The sequence below is a fragment of the Leuresthes tenuis genome, unplaced genomic scaffold, assembly GCF_036924035.1.
Source record: "Leuresthes tenuis unplaced genomic scaffold, fLeuTen1.0.hap1 SCAF_24, whole genome shotgun sequence".
Lineage (NCBI taxonomy): Eukaryota > Metazoa > Chordata > Actinopteri > Atheriniformes > Atherinopsidae > Leuresthes > Leuresthes tenuis.
The window spans coordinates 6,474,006-6,490,301 of record NW_027325378.1 but is presented as its reverse complement, the minus strand read 5'-3'; the positions used below and the strand labels follow the sequence as shown (position 1 = coordinate 6,490,301).

The window sequence follows — 16,296 nt, the reverse complement described above, 5'->3', positions numbered from 1 at the left end:
TTGGTATTTATGTAAGGTCAACTCACTACATATAATGCTTCAGACAACTGCATTTGATGTAATCACCTGGATTGTTTATGTGTTGGCATTTCAAGGACAAAAGAATGCCCCCCCCCCTCTCAAAATACTAAAATATACGTTAAGAACCACAGTTCCCACTAATAGAATAACACTATATCTAACTTAGTGGGACTATTTTTCTGCTTGAAGTAAAGCCAGATATTTGTTTGCTCGCATGCAAACCAACACTTTCACAACACAGGATGACAAATACCTGCTGTCTACTGCCCTTCTCCAGCCAGTCTATCATTTCTTAAAACTGTAGGGCAGCGATTTCCATTTCCTTCCCCAGCTTACTCGCAAATGTCGAATCCCCTGAATCTAGGTCGTAGTCTTGCTGCTCTATATCCAAAATGAAAGCTGTAAGATTAAGAAGAATTGTCTCATCCTTTATCTTGTTTGAAAACATATCGATATATATTAAGGGGGGAAAAAAGTAAATACACTACCCAGTTCCAAAAGCTTATGGAACAAAAAGAATAAATAAAATAACACTTTTATTATGTGTTACCTGTTCTATTTTGGATTAATGAATGCCAGCAAAGTTTCTTTTGTTCTACAACATGCATAAAAATATATGCCATGTCTGCATTTCTGCTTGTCTTGGTGGTATGTTACGACTACATAATAAGGAATGTGTTTATGCTAAGCCTTTTATACCATTTAATGTATGCAACCTAATTTGAGAACAAAAACTGTGAAACTCTCTAAAAGATACACAAATGTATTTGTATATTTACACACATCTAACTCCATCTGCAAAAAAGTTGGATAACATGTAAATTATACGCAAAACACAGATCATTCACAGGCAGAAACCCTGACGTCAGCTGAATTTAAGCAGAGGTTCAAAGGCTCTTCCAAAGAAAGCAAACCGTGTAAAAAAAGAAAGCAAACTTAGAGCTGCGTCCAAACACAACAGTTCTCCACAAATTTGTTCTATGACTACAAAGCTGGAAGGATGGATGGATAAAAGAAAAACAGACTGTCGGCTGCTTGCAAAGCAGTTTGAAACCACTACTAGAATTGCTAGAATTGGGCATGGGCATTTGAAGTGATTTTTGAGGTTTTTGAGGTTTCTGAGGTCAATAAACAAGCCAAAATGGATCAGGTGTGACTTCATTGTGATGTCATCATCAAACCAAAATTAGTCATTAAGCAAGTGATTGTTCCTGTTGTTTGCCGTCACACGAGTGTTTAGCTACATCAAAGCCAATCACTATTTGTCATCTTTCTGTCTGGACATATTGCTCCTGAAGCTTTTTGTGACATTTAAAGAAGTGAGTCCTCATCGCGCTGGTGGAACCGTGCTAAGCTAGCTTGAACCTGTATTATGTGCATCCAACTTTGATTTCCAGTTGAGTGTAATTCTCAAAGTATCATTCTATCATCAAACTTCAGATTAATGTTTCAGGACATAATTTGAATAAATAAATAATAATTTGGTCCTTTTATATAACTTCTGGTCTCATGAACTATTTAACAGAATCTAAGCCAAAAAGTACACCATGATTCAACAGCACATCAAAACACCTTTGGCAGCAATAACTTGAGGCAATCGTTCTCTTTGTGACATCATCAGTTTCATAATTGAGGGGATATTCTGGTTCACTTGTTTATAACTTTACTTTAGCTCATCAAGGTTTGTGAGCACTCTCTGAAAATTCCACCACATTTCCATTAGGCTGAAGTCTGGACTTTGACTAGGTCATTGCAACACATTGATATATTCATTTTCCAGACATTCAGTTGTAAATCTGCATCCAAACAAGTCATTTTTGCTGAGAGAATTTCTCTAAACATTGCACGTTCTCAATTTTGACAGTCAAGGCATTTGGTTTTAAACAGGTGGTCACACTTGCAGACGATCATTTAATCAAGAACATTTGATTAGCAGCACCTGGCTGCTACTTCCCACCTAATTCCTGTGGATACTTGATGCGGTCTTTAGAATTGAAAGATGTTGGACTTCCAGAAGATCAAGTTTGGTAAACAGCTTTACTGGAACCACAATGTTTCGCAAATTTTCAGACACAACCACATCTTATTTAGAAGTCCTGGGAACGCGAATCAGAGCTCTCAAAAGGATACAAAACAAATTATACCTTTGGCAAAAGAAAATGTAAAGAGGGAATTACTTCCATTAAAAAAAGGAAAATAAACCCTCACCAACACTGCACACGTTTTACTCTGTAAAGGCAAATTCTGAATATTGGAGAATACAATTTTAGCTTTAATAGCACAAACACAGAAGCATAAATACATTTTGAATGGGACACTTTGAACCAATATAAGGATTGGTCCTATTGAAATACAGCGCATGCAATCGTGTGCTCCAACGCCCCATTTCTCACACACAGACAAAAGGTCACTTATTTACATATAAGTCAATATGCCACTTTTTCTATAAAGGGCAGCACTGTTTCTCCTACAACTTGTTTATTCCCTTGCTTCCTGCCTGACAAAGAATGACCATCCTTGTTTTTATTGATAGCTCTTCCTTTCAGTCCCACCCCACACCAGTCTGAGATTTATTACTGATGTTGAGTCCGCAATTTAATCTTTCGATGAGAACCTATAAGAGAGACATAAAAACCTTTTCAACAAGACTTATACACCAGGCCCAACAAAGAAAGATTTCATCAACTGGCCATAAGAAATTTACAAGCCTTACTAGTGATAGTGTGTTCCACACTGTTAAATGTTGTTCAGTTTAAATGCTCTGGAATTTGGCTATGAGGCTAAAACCAGAGGAGCCTTCAAATAAAAACAGGACTACTGTTTTCATGCCATGATAATGACATCCACTGCTGTAAAATACTTCAGTGGGACTGGCTGCAAGGCAATCCAGCAGCTAATTAACTTCATCTCCAAAATCACAGGCTTCATAAATTAATTGCTTTGCACTGAGCTATGCACATGTTTATTCTGTGACCTACAGCTCAGTGAGGCTACCACATGCAGATTTCAAATCCAGTGCAAAACAATAATCTTGCATAATCTTGTTCATTTATAGACAAAATCCTGAAAGAATGCCCACAAACTGATTCTCTCGCATCACAATACTGGAGATTAAGGTGCACATGTATATACGATGATTACATTAACCAAAATTATACTCACATAACTCTTACGTGCATATCCTGTTAGGAAATAAACTCTCAATTCTATATGTTTGAATGCTTGTAAACCAACAGACAGCAAGTTGAATAAGGTGAAATATCTAAATAATATGCTAAGTAAATTGAAAAGATAGTTATTCTAGATATTATACACAAGGCTCGTCAGTGATACAGCAGCTCGTTGGAACATATTAAGAGGTTGAAAGCATTTACAATTGAAATATATGTTGATGATGAATGTTACTGGAAATCCTGAGGAGAACAGCTGAAATATGGCTAATGATGCCATTCATCTGTCCTGCCAAAGTAATAAATTTCATATATTTTGTCCTGTTGGGTAATGGACTTTTCTCCTGAATTGCCCGAATCATATTTCCAAATGGCCTGCTAATGTCCCAATCAGTATCACTTACAACCATGGTCAACATTTTCCATTTGGAGGTTGACATTGATGGGCAATATTGTTGTGATCTTGGGTAGAAAATTGCAATCTGTACGTTGTATCAATATCACTACACTGTTTAATCATGCATGATATGAGAAAAGGGGATCATACCTTAAGCGTGATCTCAAAATATCAGTAATAATGATGTAAAATGACATATGTCAAAAATCAGACTTATACACACTTATTTGAAATACAAAGCATGGCCTCAGATGAAAATGCATATCTTTAAAAGAACATACTGAATGTATTAGTCAATTCCTTAGACCACCAATTTAAGCAACATGTGTTTCCATAACCATAATTATGAACTTTAGCCATTTACTTGGAAGTGCAACTATCCACCTGGGGTTTTGGCGGATTACTATTTAAACAACATCACTGAGAATACAACTCATTGACTTTGTGCTCACACATGTAAGCTAGCAGTCTCTCATTCCTCCTCTTCCCTTTTCACACACAGAAGTTCTCTGTGGTTGCATATTTGCCGGTCTAACACCATGTGTGTTTTTCCTTCCATCCTTATTACCCGACTGTGGCATGACACAATCCAGATAGGGAGCTCAGAGCTGTCAACAGCAAAGGAATGGCTCACACGACAATATCGATCAGCTATAATAAGCTTGCAGGATTTGACATAGTGTTTTCTTCCCGTCACCTGCTCACCAGTACAGTGACTACCCTCAAAAACTTACGATGCAACCAGCAGTCACAATGTGGGAAGATATAGCACATGCCTGACAATATGTGAGCATGAAGCCACCTGCAACATACCAACAGACTGTCAGTATGTCATTATACAACTGAGCTGGGAGGCCGGTGGGTGAATGATAGTTGGACTGAGTAGTGATTTCAGATGTCGTAGCAAATGGTAGCATTGGAATAAATTCAATACAGCAGTATGATTGGGATGCAAACGAAGTACTGAATGACTTACACTCATTAACAATACACAGCGTGACTTCTGATGGGTGACATTTAGTGTAGGAGGTAGTTTTGACAAAAGTAAAACCCACCATTAGATACCAATCAGATTACATTTCTTCCAAAACAAAAAAATACCAATAAAATGTTTATGGCAGTGACATATTTATATTATAGTAGTAAACAGGAAGAAGAAATTATACAATCCAATCATTTTATTGCTTTTAAGGACAAAACCCCATTCAGGGTGTTTACAGATTAATAAATGTACTTGCTGGAGCAGGATTGCTGGACCATACAAAGAACAATGTTGGCTGGCTATCAGCACAGAGTTGCAGCTTTGATATGCATTCTTGAGAAGTGCTACATAATCCTGGCTGCAGAAATCCAATTACAGCCTTTTCTACAGAGGTTGGTTACGTTCTCTGCTGAAATCACTTGAATTAATCAATATGCGGGTTTACTGCCTAGCCAATGAGAGACCATGTGCTGCTAATCCTGACAGTAACAAGGAACGCTACCCTAAGAGTCAAGAATTCCCTCTAAAGCACAGCCACCTTTTTGAGCATGCGACTATTCCACAGCCTGTAATGTCAGCTACAATTTCCCCAATTTTACCAGTAGGTGATTAGCTTCAGTCAATACTTCCTTTTTATGTACTGATGAATAGTGGATGAATAATGGGCTTGCCAATACTGACAGCGCTATTGATGCATCAGCTGCATGTCTGCATTGCCCCAACTAGTCAAGACAGAACAAGATGACCTTTAGGTTAAAGAGAACATTGTGGAAATGAACAAGTCAAAAAGGTTTAACCCATCGATGTTTGTGTCTTTGCATCCTTCAGAAATTAGGTTAAATGATGATCTATACTGCTTCATGTTTCCAGAAACATCTGTTTGACAAGCATCATCTAAAGAAATGTCTCACAGTCCTTCATGGCAACCTGTAAGGCAACAATATGAATGGAGAGAAAGAAAAACATGAATTCAAACAAAACTACTCAAACGGATAGTGTGAGTTTGGATGTTAACTGGACTCCAGTTTCAGTTCGACACACAGACTTTCTTTTTATAGCTGCCATGTCAACAGATACCCTGAGCATGAGCATCCCACTAATTATGCTTATCGAAGAAAACAGAGGGGAAGGTCATCCTCAACATTCTGTCAGCCAGCTCTCATTCAGTCATTCTGCACAAGCCGATTCTCTTCAAGATATCAGTCATACCATCATTTGGATTCTGAACACATTTTGTGCTGTTTAATGCGATATAAAATGGAACCCCTATTACAATCACAGTTAATTTTATCCTTTCTTGAGCAAAATAACTTCCGTCTCTTTTCATATTGTAAGGAAGGTTATGGCTGTGATTGGGCCTCTTGTCTGTGGTGTGTTTTGTAGTTTAAACAAAGCCGCTGTCGGCCACCTTAATAATGAATCTTTTTTTATATGACTGATTATCATTGTTGCTGTAATGAAATTTTTAATTAATATCAGTCAGCTTCTGCTTATAATTAATGAGGCAGTGTGCCTGTCCAGTTTACATAGAATTTGCTTTTATTTTTCATCTCCATTTGTGTAGTTTTTGAATAAATGTACCTCTCCTCGGTAACTATAGTGAATTACCTGATATGGTTTTCTTTTTTAGGCTAATATGGAAATTATGCTTTTCTTTTGTTACCAGTCAAAGGGTAATCTAATGTAAACTCTCCAATTATTTGTGAAAGAGATAATTCATTCAACTGTGGTGTAAAGTCTAATAAAAGTATTTTTGTGTTGACTGCTGATTTGTAGAAATGAACAATCATTTTAATTAGCATACACTAATCAGCTACAAAATAGAAATTACTCACTGATTAACTGATTCTATTAATATCAATGCCAACCTCGATATTCTAATAAAAAAAACAATGATTTAATGCTGCTAATGTCAGTTCCTGCATCCAACCTTTGATCCTTTGGATGCAGGGTCTTTGGGATTCCTCAGTGATAGTTCTCAACAGTTTGATTATGTTTTGTCAGGGTTTAGTTGCTCTGCATCTCTCTTTAAATAGCTTTACTTGCCTGTCTGCATTCGATTTCATATTCTGAACCATGTGGGAAACAAAGATCCTGGCATTCTTGAGGATGTTTTCTTGAGACACACCACTCACTTCAAGACTGTTGCGGTTGCAGACGAAGCACATTTCCCTGAAAGCAACAACACACCTTGATTGCAGCAACAACAAAAACTGGTTCGAGCAAAAAGGAAGAAAAGGTGTTCCGACTCCCCCATATCTTCAACCGATTGAGCATTTGTGGGATGCTCCAGTACAAGCCCAGTCCAAAGATGCTCTACCTGTCAACTCACACAACTCCACTAATTTTAGCTGCAAATCATGACAAATTAGTCGCCAATTATGTGCCATATAAATAATTTCAAAAACTTAATTGTTAAAAATCTTACAAAAAGTTTAATAATATGCATGCACCTATAAAAAAGTAGTTAATGGGATGTTTAATCTAAAAGGTTTTTAATTTTCAAACTGATTCTATCAGTGCTCCAAACCACCCCTGTATTTCTGCTAATTATTTTCTCCTTTGAAAAAAAAAAAATTAATTTGGCTTCAAACCAGGTTGAAAAAAAAGATTAAAAAAAAAAGGTTATTTCTCAGTTTTAACGACGAGAGTGATCAGTGCCTGCAGACAAAGCAACGTGTCATTTTTCCCATCCCTTTACTTTCTACTGCGTTAATGGACTGTAGTACATGTGATGGAGGTCCTCACTAACAAGTAGAAATTCTTATGCAATCCAAAACAACCGTCCTGCAACACATACTGCTGTGTCTGTTACACTGCTCATTTCCAGAGTGTGTGTCAAAAAGAAGTTGATTCAGCTCCACAAAGCACAGACAGTACAGACTTTATTGTAAAGTTTTCATTAGTAAGTCCATTAGTAAGATAATGATCTTGTAAGACAGTGCAATCACAATTATTAACTATGCCATTAAATGTGCTAAACTGAGAGGGATAGCTATAGTTTCACACCAGTCACATCTTTGTTGCAGCCTACTTGAGTTTGAATGCTTAGAACTTGACACAGGTGTTTTTGAGAATGTTTCCCTTTTTCTTTTTTTTTCTTTTCTTTTTTATTTGCCATGAACTGTACTCATTAAAATGACTGTGGATCTTATTAAGATTATATTGTTGCAACACTTCATGTTCTTGTTATATCTGTGGTAGGTCACAACCAAAATGACTGAGGATGTCTGCTAAGCCACAAAACAAAAACGCTGTTTACTCAAGAGGCTTTTTCATCCAAATGTAACTGATGATGCAAAAGACCGGGATTCCAAAGCATAAACCAAGATGCAGAATACATGAACAACAGTTGCACAGAACAGACAGTCCCCTGTTACTACTGCACCAACGCACAAATACACTTTGGTCTTTAGTGTGTGCCAGAAACTTGAGCATCAAGTTTTGTCACTCCTAAAGAAAACAAAAGCTCAACTACAAATATTTCCTTTTGTGTTGGCTCATCGCTCTGCAACAAGCCATCAAGTGCATGTATTATATATACCTATTTACAAAAAAACACGAGTGTAAGATCTCATAATAATAATTTAAAGAAACATGCAGTATGCAGCGTAAATAAGTACTTCCATTTTTTTTAAATGGAAGTTTAAATTACAGTGCCTGGAAAAAGTATTCATACCTCTTAAACTTTTCCACAATTTGTCATGTTACAACCAAAAACTTTAATGCTTTTTAGTAGGATTTCATGTGACCGACCAACACAAATTAGCACACAATTCTGTCTTTTGGGGTATGTCTCAACCCGCTCTACGGATGTAGAGATGGCAACTTTTGTCCCTTCTTCTTTGCAAAATAGCTCCAGTTCCGTCAAATTGAATGGAGAGCATCTGAACAGCTATTTTTAAGTCTTGTCACTGAATATCAATAGGATTTAGGTCTGGACTTTGACTGAGCCATTCTAACACATGAATATGCTTTGATGTAAGCCATTCTGTTGTAGCCCTGGCTGAATGTTTTGGGTTGTTGTCCTGTTGGAAGGTGAACCTCCACCCCAGTCTCAAGTCTTTTGCAGCCTTCAATAGGTTGCCTTTCAGGATTGTCCTGCATTTAGCTCCATTCATTTTCCCATCAACTCTAACTAGCCTCCTTGTCCCTGCTGAGGACAAGCATCCCCATAGCATGATGCTGCCACCACCATTTCATAGTGGGGATGGTGTGTTCAGGTCGATGTGAAGGTTTCTGCCACACATAGCGTTTTGCAAGTAGGCCAAAAAGTTCAATTTTGGTCTAGTTTGACTTGAGCACCTTTTTAAATTTTTTTATACATATTTGCTGTGGCACCTACATGGCTTATGGGAAACTGAAAACAGGACTTCTCATGGTTTTCATTCAACAATGACTTTCTTCTTACCACTCCTCCATAAAAGCAAGATTTGTGGAGTGCACAGCGAATAGTTGTCCTGAGAACAGATTCTCCCACCTTAGCTTTGGATCACTGCTGCTCCTCCAGAGTTACCACGAGCCTTTTGGCCGCTTGTCTGATTAATGCTTTCCTTGCCCAGCTCAGTTTAGGTGGACAGCCATGTCTCTGCAGGTGTAGAGTTATGCCATACTTTCCATTTCTGGATGATGGTTTGAACAGTGCTCTGTGAGATGTTCAAAGCTTAGGATATGTTTTTATAACCTAACCCTGCTTAAACTTCACTATGACTTCACCCCTAGCCTGTCTGGTTTATTTCTTAGTCTTCATGATGCTGTTTGTTCACCACTGTTCTCTAGAAAACCTCTGAGGCCTTCACAGAACAGCTGTATTCATACCGAGATTAAAGTCCACACAGGTGATTCTATTTACTAATTAGGTGACTTCTGAAGGCAGTTGGTTGCACTGAATTTTATTTAGGGGTATAAAAGTAACGGGGGCTGAATACAAATGCATGCCACACTTTTCAGCTTTTATTTGTAAAAAACTTTGAGCCCCATACTTAATTTTTTTTTCCACTTCACAATCATGCACTACATTTAAGTTTGCGGTTGTAATGTGACAAAATGTGGAAAAGGTCAAAGGTATGAATACTTTTTTTTTACAGCACTGTAGACATGGAGCTCTCTCTGCCAAGTTGATTTTGCAAATACATAAAGCACACATGTGCACAGCTAAATACAGCAGCCAAAATCACAGCTCAACAAGAAAATTAATAAATTAAGCTGAAAAAACAGTCTAAATGAGCATTATATTTAAAACATGTGAGAAGCATTTTGTATCCAAGATGAAAGTAATCCACCACTGTGGAAAACACCTACCACTTACATCAAATATTCACCACTCCAGTGTGCCTACATGTCAGAGAAATCCCTGAATCATATTTATAGCTGCCTTTTTAAACTCATGTTAAAACTCAAGTTAAAAGCCTTTCAGCTGATAAATAATTCCTGAGCCAGACTCATATTTTAGAAAAATATGCATTCTCTAACAATGTTAAAAAACTGAAAGTGAAAGTATTTCCCCAATTTGTCCTGACCACATAGGTTACTTCAACAAACCATAACACATCAACTCAAATGGATCAAAGCCATAAAATAACAAAGTTTAAAAGAACTCAATTGCACAAAAATGATGTCTATCATCTATTCACCGCCACACAATGATAATCATTTGGGGAACTCAAAATTAATTAATTGTTTATAGAATGTGTCTCTTTCACTACCACACCATGCAAATGTTGTTGTTTTTTTTTTCCACTTTCATGGACAGAAAAACAAAGACAAAAAGAGAGCGAAGCCAGTCGAGCACTGAAGTATAGCGCGCTGCAGCCAACCTGCATCGAGCTCAGAATGGAAAAGAAAGCAATGACACTACATGTAAGCTTGGGCATGCTTGAAAGCACACAGAGCAACAAAATACAGAGAAAAAATGTCATATTGAATAATATCAAAGAGAATTCAGTACTTTCACACACAGAGAGACACGGCCGCGCACACACACACACACACACACACCGGAACCAAATGTGAAACGGCAGCCAACTCGAAAATCATGAATGCTACGGCGGGTTTCTACCAAACAAAAGTAAACGCAGCAAAATCTGAAAAGGCAAAGCTAAGCGAAGTACAGTGACATGGACTCAGGTCCTACCTTCCGTAGTCACAGTACGCCTCAGATTTTCATCCTCCAGAGATGTATATGGAGATGTTCCTTTGAAGTTCACCCCTTAACACCAGTCTATCAGGTGGAAAAAAAAAGCTTGGTGGACAGTATACATCCATAATTACTTCCATGTTTTCTGGCCCATCAAATTCAACCTTCTGTTTTAATACTAAGCACAAACCTACAGCTTTAGACTGAGCCGTTCAGTTACAGAGTTGCCCTATAGACAATTTGTAATGAAATAAAATAAAAATCGGCCCAAAGCATTTTTTTATTATTTCAATTTAGGACGCATGAAAAAAACATGAGCCTAGATTAATTATCATGACCTTCTTGAGTGGAAGCAGTGTTCTATTGCCTTGGGGCACTGTTGATTCACCATCAGTTTTTGTGAAGCACTTGCTGCATATTTGACTGTTAGATTTCCTTGCCTTCAAACTTATGGCATCATATGATCTGTGACGTCAGACTGCTTTCAACATCAACTGATTCCTTAATTCTGCGCTAAGGTTCATCTCCCAGCTTACTTCACCAATATCGCTGCCATAAGTTTAATTATGGGGGCAGTAAATTTTCATGTCCCAGTTTTTTGTACTTGGTGTTCGCTTCTTTGTGCTCCAGAATTAACTGACAAGGCTTCCATCATAAAAGTCTTTGAACTGCGACCAAGAAATGCAGATGTCATCTCACAAATCAGTAGGGGGCTGCCTCTAATGGGCAATCAGATGCAGTTTTTTAATCTCCTAACACTAGTAGATCATCTACAGAAATGTATATCTATCACAAATTTGATTTTAGGACATCATGGGTCAGAGGCAAATACTTAATGTTACATCAAGTGGAGTATTGTAGATGTTTTTTTATCTTGTAAGAAGCCTGAACATATTGACCAGGTCTCATAATAAATCTTGTGCTTGAAAATACTCACAAGCAAGCTTGTACTCTACTTGATCATTGTCAGGAATGCATAGAAAGTAACAGAACCTAATTCATTTAAATGGATTATCAAAACACAACTATAATGATATTTATTAGGCATTATAGGAGACAGAAATCTAACGTATATATGTATATTTTGTTTGTTGTTTAAATGGTAAAATAACTCAATTTGCAAATTAAGCAGAATGATTACGTGCTTAGACCTAACCATTAGTTTAATTCTGAGTGAGAACAAGTAAAAAGCTTTGTTTGAAGTCCTCTCTGAAGTCATATTTTCTAAATTGTGGAGGAAGAACATCACTCACATTATTCATACAAACAATAAATGATCGACATCACAGATTTTATTCTCAATGAAGAATATATTTTGGGGTTGGAGGTATAATCAAACATTGGTCATGTTGCCAAAAATAATTTTCATTTATTTGAACAGCAGTTAGTAATGCACCATGGCTGACGGCATCACAATGGTGTGCTATGCTGGTGTAAACTTGTCAAATTGCTCTGAATCACTAATTACTTGTGCTTGGGTCCCTCTGTGTGTCTACGTGTCTATGCAAATCTGTGTGTGTGAGTGTGTTTCAACTGTAACCTACAGAGAACCTATACAGCTATTTCATCATTCTTTTTATCTCCACAGCTGATGCTGCCATGGCAGGTGCTGCTGGCACATTATGAATCCATTCTCTCATTAGGTGTGCACAAATAAAAAGCAACTCCCAGGACAGTAATTATGTCAGGATGCCATCAAAAGGACAATTAAAGAAACTATTCATAATTATTGTTATTATTTTTATTTTATATTATTATTATTTTATTTTTTTGTAAACAGGTGAATGTTTTGGGCTTTTTAAAGACTTATGACCTATGACGTGAACTTGCTTTTCAACCTTAATCTATGTTGAGGCTGTGTCCACAATTCATGCAAAGCACAGAGAAAGCTCCCACAATCACTTTACCAAGAAAGGGGAACAAGGTGAAGCCATCAACAACCAAAACTGTTGCCATGCCAGTTTATACACCACAGTAACAGAAAGGGGCTCCAAAATCCATCATGATGTGTGATTATAGTTACTTACTGAGGCTTTTTGTTTAGGAAAAATAAACCATATAGTCCAAAGCCAAAACCTAACCTAGTCAGTTAGGTATTTAACACATACCTCTGCTAAAGCAGCTGCTCAGGAGTATCAGTGGAAATCTCCTAACTGATGAGAAGGCAAAAATCCATCATTATAATCACACTGCATTAGTGCCTGTAAATATTTAAAAGGTTTCGAATATTGTAGTTGTTTTCTTCAACAAAGTTAGCATAACGATGTCAACAAAGTTTCTACCACCAGCCCCAAATTAGTTTGTCTGCTGAAAGTCCTCTGGTCACAAGCCTGTTGATGATGGGAGAAGGTATTAAAATTCCTCTTGTGATAAATGGGTATTTTACCTCATGTTTTTAAAGTCTGATCTTTGTCTCTGTGACTTAAACTCCCATCTCTTATCACACAGAAGAGAAGATTTTTGAGTAATGCTTGAATAGTAATGCCTGCACAATGTTGAAGAGTTGTCACTGCAACTAAATTGCACTGAGAGAATACATTATTTATGAAAGATTTATCCTCATTAATCTGTGAAGCACTCTGAAAGCACGATCATTTCATTTTTCTCCTGACTTAGTGTTTTGCAGATCTTTGCAGACAAATCAACTTGCTCTTTGATGTGTAGTCAGTTTCCTTGACTGTCTTTGTGGAACAGTCCCTCATGACAGCTCCTCCCCAGTGTTTTCAGTGAATCATTATCTGTGCCAATGTTTGCACTCAACCTGTCTTTTTTTTCCCTTTTTTTGTGTGTTGCAGCTCCACACTGACCTCGATAAGGGGGACAGTTCGGTCAAGTATACCCTCTCAGGGGATGGTGCTGGCTCCATTTTCACAATTGACAAAACAACAGGGGACATCCATGCCTTAAGGAGCCTTGACAGGGAGGAGAAGCCTTACTATACCCTGCGTGCCCAGGCTGTGGACATCAACACCAATATCCCCCTGGAGCCTGAATCTGAATTTGTGATCAAGGTCCAAGATATCAATGACAATGAGCCAAAGTTCCTGGAGGGACCATATACAGCCAGTGTTCCTGAAATGTCACCAGTTGGTAAGTGACCATCTAGAATTCTAAGAAGTCTGTTACTCTGCAGTGAAACTTTCTTTTGTTCCCCTTGAACAGGAGAGCACAACAATACAGTTTCAGGAGCAGTGTGGGTGCAACCAGAGGGGTAACACTGCTCTCCATAACAGATTTTGACATTTCAGAGTTCCATTTTATTCTTGGTGTGCCCTGAGAATATTTCACAGCTTTGTCTTTACACGTTCACCCCAGGGAGGACAGATCAAGGTAATTCACTGGGAGAATGGTTTCTCTTGATGTGAATCGCAATGAAGCCCTCAAAACTTCAAATTCGGCAGTCTCAAGAGGATGTGTAGAAAGCAAGAAAAACACAGTGTAGCTTCAGTGAGCAACCCAAATCAAAAGCAGCATTGTATTGTTCACTGTAAACCAAATCTTTGAAGTTTGTCAAAAAACATCTGCTGTGGCCATTAAAGCAAAGTACAGAGATTACCTTTAAACACCACACACAACTGATCAGATACAGGACCGACAGGTTTTTCAAATGAATTTACCAAAGTAATTTGAAATGTAATGTTCGTTCATTTAATACACATAGTTTTTTTCAAACCTTATTAAGTGACAATGAGTCCACAAACGCAGTTTCAAAACCAGACAATGCCCGGACACTTGCCCAACCAGTTCTCATTCCTCTGGCATCAAGACTAATCATTTTGTCAAAGCCAGTTGCATCTCTCGGCTTTGAACAGTATGCTGTGAGATTTGACGGTGAGAGTAAATAAGACATGCGACAGAAGTGCAGGTAGAAGGAGAGTTCGGGACCATTATTTGTTTCTCTTGTTGGTTGCAGTGCAGGCTCCAAACCATTTAGGAAAACTTTGTTATTCAGATCATAAAACATTCTTTTCATGTGTAAAAACCGCTGATGCAAAGTGCATTTTGTTGTGAACTTGTGATACGAGGGCTCTGACACATTATCAGCATGAGACAAGTCTGTTTACAGTGCTAAAGCTTTCACATTTAAATGGACTCTGAGGGAAAAGAGAACAAAAGCATTGGCTGAATCAAAAACAGCAAAAATGATGATGTAATTTTCTTTTTTTTTTAGAAGGACCTATGCCTCCCCTTGCTCCCAATAAAATAGCTGGACCTCGTATTTCAAGAGTAAATGAGATAAAAGACACTACATTCACAGTTTGTAAAAATGGATTTTCTTCATGAAGCCAGAAACACGATCTGAGTTATCACAGCTATTTTTGATTTGTATTGAGAAGATTTGAATTTTGAAAAAAAGGTGAGAGGAACCTGTAAAAATGTTAAAAAAAAGATATATGCTCACTCAAGGTGGATTTACTTGTTTTAAAGAAGACTTCATGCGCAGGAACACTTTGGATGAATTGCGTCTGACCTGGCATAGATTAGAATGACGTGACTGACCAGCTGTTTTAGGTCTGACCCAGTAAACAATAAACTCGCATGACTGACCGGCATCTTCATAGATATGATATCTCAGATAATCTTAGAGGTAAAAAACAGTCCCTGAGGAAGGACTGCCTCCATATTCCTCATACCAATGCCCACCACAGGTGTTGTCGTTTTTTTCCTCTTTTTTTTTTCCCATCCTTGATTCGTCCATGGTTGGTGCGCTCAGTCCCAGCTCTTGGGGCTGCATATGGTGAGGTTACAGACCTGGTGAGGCCTCACAGATTAGTACAGAAGACTAAATTTATGTAACTCAGGCCTTACATTCGAACAGACACGGAAACTATGAATTGGCTTTACTGTAAGTGAGAATGCAGAAAGCTACTCAGCATTAGTCAGCACCCCAGCATAAAGTCTTAGAAACATCTCTATGAGGACATCTTGATGTAAAATCACTGTTGTTTTATGCGAGTCAGGACACGTGTAATTACACGCATGTGTAAAAAAAAAAGAAAAAAAGGTTTATCAATACACAAGGTAAAACAGCCTAATACAATAACCCAACCATTGAGATCCAACCATTTTATTCAAATCAAAGCAACAAGGAGCTCTGTTAGTGTGGTGAGTGGATTCAGCGACCGTTGTCTCCCTCTTGTAGTCTTTAGCAACAACAGGGATGGATTAGCAGGGCAAAATGGTCATCAGTGAGGTTGTTAGCAGGGAAAAATAAAAACTTAAGGAAAGGCAGCGGTGGTTGGTAAATTCAACAACCATGTGGCAAGCAACAAAATCACTTCTTAATCCCTTGTTGTCAGCAAATGGCTTATCCCTGAATCGTTCAGAGAATGAGACAGATTCTAAATGCTATTTCAGAGAATTTTAATTACCACTAAATTAAATGTCTTTGGCTCAATCAATTTGTTGATTTCTCCACAAGACTGCAAATTTACATTTAAAGTTGTTGATATCAGATTCTTACATGTATCTGCCATAACGTCATTGCTTAATCGGCTCACTCTTAAGACATCCCTAGTTCTTATCGCCTTTGCCTCCTACATAAATATGAAATCTTTGTACATTTAATATTGTGTTGCTAATTGGTTTT

General features: G+C 37.7%; 1 protein-coding gene across 1 annotated transcript in view; it reads left to right on the top strand.

Annotated features, from left to right (window-relative positions):
- LOC140284824 (cadherin-12-like) overlaps positions 1–16,296 on the top strand; it is a 97,780-nt gene that overhangs the window by 32,709 nt on the left and 48,775 nt on the right. Inside the window, exon 3 of the mRNA XM_072378824.1 lies at positions 13,502–13,796. Within this exon, the coding sequence (XP_072234925.1) occupies positions 13,502–13,796 (295 nt within the window). The remainder of the gene's footprint in view (positions 1–13,501; positions 13,797–16,296) is intronic.